The following is a 10224-nucleotide window of genomic DNA, read 5'->3' on the forward strand; positions in this document are numbered from 1 at the left end:
CCTGCAACTGCTCATTTGGGATTGGAGCATAACTTATTATTTCAGAAATTTGGATTATCATGGATGAAATGCAGCCCTAAATCATATATCTATGTAGTAAAATTCTAATACAATAGTTATTCTTGAAATCGTGCAATAACCCTACCCAACCCCACCTCTAATTCATACCAAGAGGCTGCAATATATATAATAGTGAACTCTATTTCCTGTAAATGTCTTCAACGCTACTACAATATAAGTAAATGATTCTAATTGTAGGAAGTTTTGTAGTTGCCAATTTCTAATCAAATGACAACAGCTCCTCAAGATTGAGCTAAATAATTACTTTTATGTTAGAATCAGAATGTAGTATCTTACAAAATGGAAACTTTTCAGAGGGAATAATGATTTCTGGGGCTCCTTTATATCTGAAGTCCCAGAAAGAAGGACAGTAGGACTGTTGGGCCTGGCTTAATTGTCACACAAGTCACCATTTTTAAAAATGATTCATGTTAGAAACAGTACTTACTAAACCCTTTCATATTCACAGGGAACTTAACCTTTTCAACTTAATATCTTTGATTTCCAAATTCATTTGTAAGTGAAAATAAAACTATTTTATCCTTAGTGACTTTCCAAGACTTGTGAACCCAGAATTTTTAAATCTGTATGTTTCTTGAAGTCAGAGACTCTTGACTTACTATCCACTGATTATTCTCGCTCTATTCATTACTCCCAGAGTAGGAGTTTCATGTTCATTTGTTAATTAATTAGTTAATTAATTAAATAGCATATTAGGATGTACATCCTGACTTTTGGAATTGAATTCACCATAGTGAAAAAAAGATTATTTGCCTCGTAGTCCTTGAGTCTAACTCATTACAGTGATTTGTCACATAAGGATGTTTCAGTGAACGATGGACTGCATATACAACAGTGGTCTCATAAGATTAGTACCCCCCAGCCCAGGTGTGTAGTAGGCTATACCTTTTAGGTTTGTGTAAGTTCGCTCTATGATATTCACACAAGGACAAAATCGTCTGACGACGCATTTCTCAGAACATATGCTTGTCGTTAAATGACGCATGACTGTATAAGAAATATCTTCATAGAGATAGGTTTAATATTAAGGCAAAGGTGAAAAAAATCATCATTATAAATATTTCAGAATTTTTATCAGACATCTTGTCATTGTTATAATTTGTAGTCCATGAAAAACATGAAGAAACTCTGATCTAACTCTCTACTAAGTCCTTCTACTAAAATGTATAGAACAGAATTTTTTTAAGTACTCAGTTTTTGCTTTTAAGGTATTTCATAGATTTTTAAGCATTGATCATGTGTGTTGATCACACAATCCTTTGCATAAGTTAAGAATCATTTCCGCACTACAGATAACAAAATTTAGGTTCGGGGAGAATGTGTGACCTGACCAAGTTCATGGCATAATAAATGCATAGGACGGGTTGGAATCCAGATCTTTTTATTCCGTCCAGTGTGTTTTCCACTACACAGCTACGACTGGCTGAATGTAATAGTGAGCACTGAACATTTTTAATGCTAATAGAAAAAGATTATGGTCTCTAAAACGTTCATATTTTATGGTGGTTGATCACATGTGTCCTTGATATCAAATTCCTTTAAAATGTAGAGCACCTTGAAATTCTTTCCTCTTCCCTATGAGTGAAATACAGCTATGTCTATTGGTAAGGTATGCTCTCTAAATATTAGCCACAAGCAAACACACAAGGAAGGGGCACATGAAAAGACAAGTGCGTCACCGATGTCGTCAAACCCACTTTCTCCATCTGGTGCCAAGTGGAAAGGAAAAGTGACCCCCAAAGACACTGAAAAGACAACCAGTTTACAAGGCAGTGCTTATAGATCTGGTCACAGGGTATCTTCCACAATCCATTCACTGCCTATAACCAGCTATAATGCTACTAACCTTTAGTGACTGTTCTCACTGCCCTTCACTAACCATTATGTAACTACATCCTAATCATGTAACTATCTTTAAAATATGATGCTCATCTAAAAAGAGTAAACTTGGATATATCTTTCTAAGAGAGTTGAGTCTTCTTCCTGAAGGCCAGAAGAAAAGTAGGTAGAAGACTGTTTCAAAATAAGTGAAGAATAACACAAGTCCCCTTGGACCGCTGTATAGAATTTTAATTCACTAGCGTGAAGTTCAAGATCTTCTATTTTTCATACCTAGCATTCCTCCAAAACTCTGGCCAGAAATGATTGAATGTGAGTAATGGCATTTATACCATGAAATGATGGCTTATTCTTCCTACAAATTTGTCATTCTTAGCTGAGAACTTTGGCAGACCCTTAAAACAGATCTGCCACAGGAGCTAGAAGAACCACTGTCACAGTAATCCATCCACATAATTAAACCATTTTGTTGTGGTTGCATAGAACACTTATTACGATCATGGAGAATTGGCTTCTAATCTCAGTCACATCTATGCCATTCTAAGTAGTCATCAATTTCTCTGTTTCTTGTTTCTGTTGGAGAAACCCCTATCCCCATCTACCTATTTTTGTGAGAAAAAGAAGATATTCCAAGGGACACAACTTTGAAGTCTTAGAAGATACATTTAACTCTAGGTGCTATTGTTTTCATTACTATTTATTTTCTCTGAAGTGATATATGAGTACCCTTGATATGTACTAACACTAAACTGAAATCAAATATTCACTCTCATAGTTTATCTCTAGTCACTATATCTTTAATGATGTTTTAGCACATACCTTCTTTAAGGCTCTCTTTTTACAATTAAACTGAATCCAAGAAAATGATTGTTCCTGGGTTTCTTAATTTAAAATGGTAGTTCCTTATGCTTTCTCTTGAGATCTTGAGTTCTCTCTCTCTCTCTCTTTCTCTCTCTCCCTCTCACTCTCTCTCTTTCTCTCTTTCCCTTCCCTCACTCCTCACCTCCTGTCCCTTTCTGTGTCTCTCTCTCTTCCTTTCCTTTTATTCTTATTCCTCTCCCACTCCTGTCAGTGGAGGCCATGAGAATCCATGGGTATTGCTTAGCCCTGTAGATGTCACTCAAGGCTACAGTCATATTGAATCCTGACGTGAGCAACCTAAGCAGTAAAGCTGTGGAAGCTTTTGGAGGATTTTGTAGTCAACCCAATGAGCACACAAAGTACAAGCAGAGCACTCAAGACTATTAGAATCTATTTTCACATCAACAGACAGAGGTTGTTTGGGGTTTTTTTTTTAATTCACTTTTTACAACTCTAACTACTACAGAAGCAATATATTTAAAGCTACTGTGATTACTTAAACTTTATATTCATTAAGATGATTCTCATTGGCAAAGTTCCCATGGAATAATTTCAGACTTCTCTGGTAATAAATGTCTTCATAAAGTTATAGGAAGGAACAGGAGTTCCTACTGGAATTTCATAATTCAATTGTGGGGGCAGGGCAAGAGCACATAATGCTTGCTTCCTGGACCTGCTCCTCAGTTATAGATACCCTCAGAGGGACAGAATCATTGGCTGTTGATTGCCTCAGTGTCTGAGTCTGCTAAAAAAAAATAATGAATTCGGCCTTCTAAAAGAAGGGCTAAGAGGAAAAAGGAAAAAGCAAAGGCAATGTCTACACGATGATCTGCAAATGTCAAAATTAGGCAGATCTTGTCCTTCCAAAAATTTTCCCCAAAAAGTGATATTTCAAAAGAGAAAACTTTTCAGTGAGTCGACACAGAACACAGGCTTAACATACCACCTCCTGTGATGTGGCTCGTGCACAGAGAAGCTACTCCATGTTTGAACCCAGCTAGCGAGCAATAGTGTCTGGGCACAGACAAAGCCCTGAAAGTCTTTAAAAATATTTGCTTTCTAAACAGAAAACTTACATCTTACATGTTCACAGGAATTGTAACCCTTCTTTATGCTGGGTAAAAATTGCCATAATTTTACCCAAAGCAGATAAAAATGAGCATTTGCTAAATCAGTAAGTTCTAGAGTGAAGCAAATATTAATAAATTAGCAGTTCAGAACTACGTTCAAATCTGAATTTGCTTTGCAAGTGACACCTTTGCTTCGTGCTGAACTACATTGCATAGGATTTTATCAGAAACAACGAATACAGGAATGTTACCTTGACAGAAAGAAGCCTGACGCCGGGTCTTGAAAATCTCCATTGATGGTGTGCAGTCGCCTTGGTAAAGCCAAAACCGGTCTTCAGGGTCTTCACCACTTTGCAAGCTGTCAAAATCCTCGTCATATTGAAGATGTTGACTTGTGACTAAAATTAAATGAAATTATGTATATGTTATGAGAATCTTGTTATAAGACTTTTTATTTAATGTGAAAGAAAGCTGGGGAGAGGATGTGCAGTCACAGGTTTAAGGCTGACTGCACAGCGATCTTTGGATTTCCATTCATTCTGTCATTAAATTTCTTCAGCCAGAGCTCCTCCCTCTGTCAGCCCCTCCTCCCAAGATAATGTCCAGAGATGTTCCATGGATGTGAAATACAAATTGCAACACATCAAACACAACCTTCTCTTGCTGAGATAATGTTGGTGTTGGAGAAAACCAGTCACCCATCAAAGGAATTGCTTATGCAGCTGAGTAGAATGACATAGACACAGTTGACAACGCTAAGAATTCCACTTACCCTAAAGATAGCAACTTTCTAATAATGCCAAGGAGCAAAGGCTTTATTTGTATTAGATGTGACGCCTAATTTGCCTCAAAAGAGATTGTGAATTCCCAAAGAAACCTGAAGACTTGCCGTTTTCTGCTTGGAAAAAGACAATGGAAGCCATACATAGTAAAAAGCACATCGGAATAAACTTTTCTCCACAAATATAGAGTAAACCTAACTATACTGTTTTTCGAGTTGATAAAGTACATTACATTCTTACTATTGCTTTGTTCTGGGTTTCAAATTTTAAATCAATCAGTAATATTAAATAAAACACAGCTGGAGCAATGTAGCCCATTGTACCCCTCTTAAGTGTTAAAATTGTAAGAAGTACATGAAACAACGACAAACATTGATTTTAATATAAGGACTATTGTTAAGTCAAGATTTTTTTTAGTTTTTAAAATGTTACATATAAAATTCTCAAAATTTGAGCATTCTTGTTTCAACCTGAGTTGAAATTGACTCACTTAACCCTTCAATCTCATGTTGAATCAGGCAGCCGATGGGTCTCATTGGCTGGTGGAAGGTAGACCCAAGCACTCAGCATTATCCTTTGATATCCTTGCAAAGGAGGCGAAGAATATAGACTCCCTCCTAGGGCTTCCCATAATGGAAAAGATGACATGGAATGTCATAGAGACTGTAAACTTCACTGACAAGGGATGAGTGCTAGAATAGGGCTGGGGAGTGAGGATGGGTTGCTTTTTTTTTTAAAGAAGGAACAAATTTTAAGCTCAATCTTCTTCTGTCTTATTGAGTGTATTCATGTATAAACATTCTCTAAGGCCAAACTACTTCACGGTTCCTGGAGATAGAAAGCTGAACCAAACAGTCTCAATCTAGTGTATATAAGTAATTAACAAAATAAGTAATGTTATGGTAGGATGTCCAAGTGCAATGGAAAAATAGATAGATGATAGATATAGATAGATGAATAGATAGTTGATAGATGATTGATAGATAGATGATACATGGATGATGATGATAGATTATAGATAGATAGATAATACATAGTTGATAGATAGATACATAGATAGATAGATAATAGATATAGATAGATGGATAGATAGATGATACATGGATGATGATGATAGATGATAGATGATAGATAGATAGATAGATGATACATAGATAGACAGACAGATAGATAGATAGATAGATAGATAGATAGATGATACATAGTTGATAGATAGATAGATAGATAGATAGATAGATAGATAGATAGATAGATGATAGATATAGATAGATGGATAGATAGATGATACATAGTTGATAGATAGATAGATAGATAGATAGATAGATAGATAGATGATAGATATAGATAGATGGATAGATAGATGATACATAGTTGATAGATAGATAGATAGATAGATAGATAGATAGATAGATGATAGATATAGATAGATGGAGAGATAGATGATACATAGTTGATTGATAGATAGATAGATAGATGATAGATATAGATAGATGGATAGATAGATGATACATGGATGATGATGATAGATAGATTATAGATAATACATAGTTGATAGATGATAGATAGATAGATGATAGACAGATGATTGATACATAGATGATAACAGATAGATGATAGATAGATAGGTAGGTAGGTAGATATAAGAAAATATCAACTCTGCTTGTGCTCGTCCAATAAAATTTAAGTATGGGATTATGTCGAACACAGTATCTTGAAAGATGCACAAGAGTATACCCAATAGATGGAGGAGGAGAAGGGATGGCATGAGAAACACACACAAACCCATGAAATCATATGGTATACTAAAGAAAAGAAAGTTGGAACGTTCTGATAAAGCCTAGATCCAGGGTGGGAAAGTGAACAGGAGCCGTATCATGGAAGACTTTGTGTGCCTCAAAATGGCTGGTGTTAATCCATAAATAGTGTCCATAGTAGTCATGGCAGTGCTTTGAACAAGAAATAAAGGTGAAATTTGTGTGAAAGAAAGATTATGAAAAATGAATTGGAGGAGGATAAAACTGGCAGAAGGAAAATTCCCAACTTAGAGAATGTAGGACTTAGAAACAGTACTTATTGTTTAGTCCAACACTAGGTAAGGCCTTGGTCTCACCCCACGGAAAAATTTTTAAGATGAAAAATAAATTTAAATCAGTCATGGTCCCGCTACTCATGCAGTGAACATCGTAGTGTATTTCCTCCCTTCATTCCCTGAGTTTCGATTAAATACAACAGTTTGGGTACCGAGGAGTCCAGAGCTTGAGCAAAGAAAAGACATTAGTAAGTGACTTCATCACCATTTATAACAGTTGACCAAAAAGCATGATGAACTAAACATGGTTTTCCAGAGAGATGTCAACAATTCTAGGATACAATTCCATGACTCTAGAGTCTAAAGAAAAAATGTGGCCCTGAGAGTTGTAATGGGCTTTCATTTTTGTCAGTAAAAGATCCTGGATGCAGGCTGCCGTCCATGTTTCTAGTCACTATAATGAAATGGGAAGGAGCAGCAGATCGGGACATATTGGTTAAATATTCTGAATTAGAGACAGAAAATTCATCCATCATGATTCCACAGTCATCTTGGCAATTGGAAAGGCTAATAAGTAAAACAGTGAGTAGTTTCAGATTTGAGTGTTCGAGATAAACCGAAATCAATAACCAAACTGGAAAAAAAAATTATTATGTTGGTGAGGGATGTTACATTAGGACAGATCAAAGGGGTGAGGTGATGAGTTGATTGGTAGTGAACATTAAAGTCAGACATGAAAAATTTAGCAGAAATATTACACTCTTATGAAAAACATTTTTGAAAGCACTATAAAAGGAAGTGTTTTTGACTTTGGAATGATTTTTTCTCCAATCATCCTTACAGGGTCTTCCCCTCAAGTAAGTGTCTGCACACAGCTAAAGCAGGGTGACAGGCGTGCACACACGTGCACGCAGCGGGTTGGGGAGTCTGTGCATTTGAAATGTGTTTTGCCTGAGCCAAGTCATTCAGGATCCTCTAATCTTGTAAGTCATTCACTCAAAAAAGCAAAATATTTTGTATGAATTTAGCCCTTCTTTTCTATTGATACAAGTATCATAGTCATCACTAGGCTACTTTCCTCTGTACAATCCCAAGCAGACAATTAAAAATTATTAAAACTAAACAGTCCTCAATTTTGATGGAGTAAGTAACATTCTAGCACTTTTTTATCTAATGCTGAGAAGGTATTTTATTTCTTCCATAAATTGGAAGCACTTAATGTGATGAACTTGTCGTTGGGATATCTGGTATTGAAAATAGTACTACAGGGCCGGCCCCGTGGCTTAGCAGTTGAGTGTGCGCGCTCTGCTGCTGGCGGCCCGGGTTCAGACCCCGGGCGCTCACCAACGCACCTCTTCTCCGGCCATGCTGAGGCCGCGTCCCACATACAGCAACTGGAAGGATGTGCAGCTATGACATGCGACTGTCTACTGGGGCTTTGGGGGGAAAAATTAATTAATTAATTTTTTTAAAAAATAGAAAATGGTACTACATAAAGTACTAAATGGCATTTATTTTCATTTGATTATTTAAATAAATTTGGAAAATTCCAAAAAATAGATAATAGCCCACCTTCCAAATACAACCTCTGTTACTATTTTAGTGTATCTTCTTCTAGCATTTATTTCTATACATTCATCATAATTTTAAAAACTATGATAAACTTTCGTTATGCTTTTGTGAGGTAATATTATGTTAAAAGTATGTTCGATGTTGTTACATGTTCTTTTAAAATCTTAATTGAAATGACTGCCAAATATTCCACTTTCATTGCTTCTATTGTCGCTACAGTGCATGTCAATATTGCCATTTTTGATCAATATTGCCAAATTTCTTTCCAAAGAGAGTGTATCCATGTACACACCAATTACAATACATTAGTGTCCCTTTCAATACAACCTCACCAACATTAGACATTATATTTTTTTTTTTTGAGGAAGATCGGCCCTGAGCTAACATCTGCCAATCCCCCTCTTCTTGCTGAGGAAGACTGGCCGTGGGCTAACATCCGTGCCCATCTTCCTCCACTTTATATGGGACGCTGCCACAGCATGGCTTGCCAAGTGGTGCGGCGGTGCACGCCTGGGATCCGAACCTGCGAACCCCGGGCTGCCGCAGTGGAGCGCGCACACTTAACCCCTTGTGCCACTGGGCCTGCCCTAGACATTATCTTTTATTTGCTTATTTGAGCACAGAAAATGGTATCATATTTTTATTTATTTATTTATTTATTTTTTTCTGAGGAAGACTGGCTCTTAGCTAACGTCCATTGCCAATCCTCCTCTTTTGGCTGAGGAAGATCAGCCCTGAGTTAACATCTGTGCCCATCCTCCTCTATTTTGTATGTGGGATGGCACCACAGCACGGCTTGCTGAGTGGTGTGTAGGTCCGCACCTGGGATCAGAACCTTCGAACCCTGGGCCCCCAAAGCAGAGCATGCGAACTTAACCACTACGTCACCGGGTCAGCCCCAGTATTTTGTTTTCACTTAAATTTTAAATTAGTAGTGAGGTTGAACCCTTCCATACGCTTTTAATTAGTAGTATTTCTTCTTTTCTACATCTTTTTCTTCCCGCTACTCAATTCGTATTAAAAATCAAGAAAACTTCTGAAAAAGAAACAAAGCAGCCTGTATTTGTACTAATTTTGAGTGTCTTCTTCATTTGGATGATTCCTTGACATAAGGGGAAGCTTGCAACCAACTTGGAAAAATGAGACCAGCTCATTTTGGAGAATAAAGGCCTCAGGTTTTAGAATAAAGAGAAAATAATGGTGTTAGTAATTCCTTCTTGAAGGGTATAGAAACTGCTAACTGCCTTTTTGAATTGTGTCTCGCTTGGTAATGAATCAGAGACAACTCTAAGAAAGTGATGCGTCTGTCAAAAAGTCTTTACTCTAGCAAGCACGCAAGAGGTGCTGCTGGAAAAATGCTTGAATGAATGAATGGATTCCTGTGTATTGAGTTCCTGCCTGATCAACGATGCTTATTTAAGCAGAAACAGAATTATGCCAGATGAACTTAAGAGGAAAGAAAGACATTTAGAAATAGGAAAAGAGAACTGTCAATTAAGAATTCTACGAAAGGCTATTTTGAAGAAATAAATTTAAAGCAAGAAGCAAGGTCTGGAGAGCAAATAAATTCAGCGTAAAAGAAGATGAAGCAACCTCCAAAAGAAGAAAGTTCTGTTTTGTATGTAAGCAGGGTTGCGTGAAAATAGAATATAAAAGGTAGAAGTGATTATTATGGTCCAATTCTGATTTTTATTAGCCTAATATAACAAGGAGCAGTGTCACAAGTGAGGATATGGACAAAAAAGGCGACTCTTGAATGGAACGTGGTGTGGATCTGCACCCACATAAAGACATGTACTTTCCCCTCTCATGGAAACAGGGATGAACGGGTAGAAGGATTCTCCAAATAAAGTGTGATCAGGGAGAAGAGTTATCAATCACGACAATAGACAGATATTAGGTTGTTAGATGATGGAGTTTTAATAACCAGAGGTCCTGGGAAGTCCAATCAAGTAAGACACATTCATGAAGGTCCAGTTGGCACTTGGAG

The 10224-nt window shown here is 36.9% G+C and overlaps 1 protein-coding gene across 1 annotated transcript in view; it reads right to left on the bottom strand.

The window, feature by feature from the left end:
- CPS1 (carbamoyl-phosphate synthase 1) overlaps positions 1–4243 on the bottom strand; it is a 129556-nt gene extending 125313 nt beyond the window's left edge. The window contains exon 1 of the mRNA XM_004427511.3: positions 4103–4243. Coding sequence (XP_004427568.1) covers positions 4103–4228 — 126 coding nt within the window. The 5' untranslated portion in view covers positions 4229–4243. The remainder of the gene's footprint in view (positions 1–4102) is intronic.
- Positions 4244–10224: the final 5981 nt, after the last annotated feature.

The sequence above is a fragment of the Ceratotherium simum genome, chromosome 37 (genome assembly GCF_057802395.1).
Source record: "Ceratotherium simum simum isolate JZ-2026a chromosome 37, ASM5780239v1, whole genome shotgun sequence".
Taxonomy (NCBI): domain Eukaryota; kingdom Metazoa; phylum Chordata; class Mammalia; order Perissodactyla; family Rhinocerotidae; genus Ceratotherium; species Ceratotherium simum.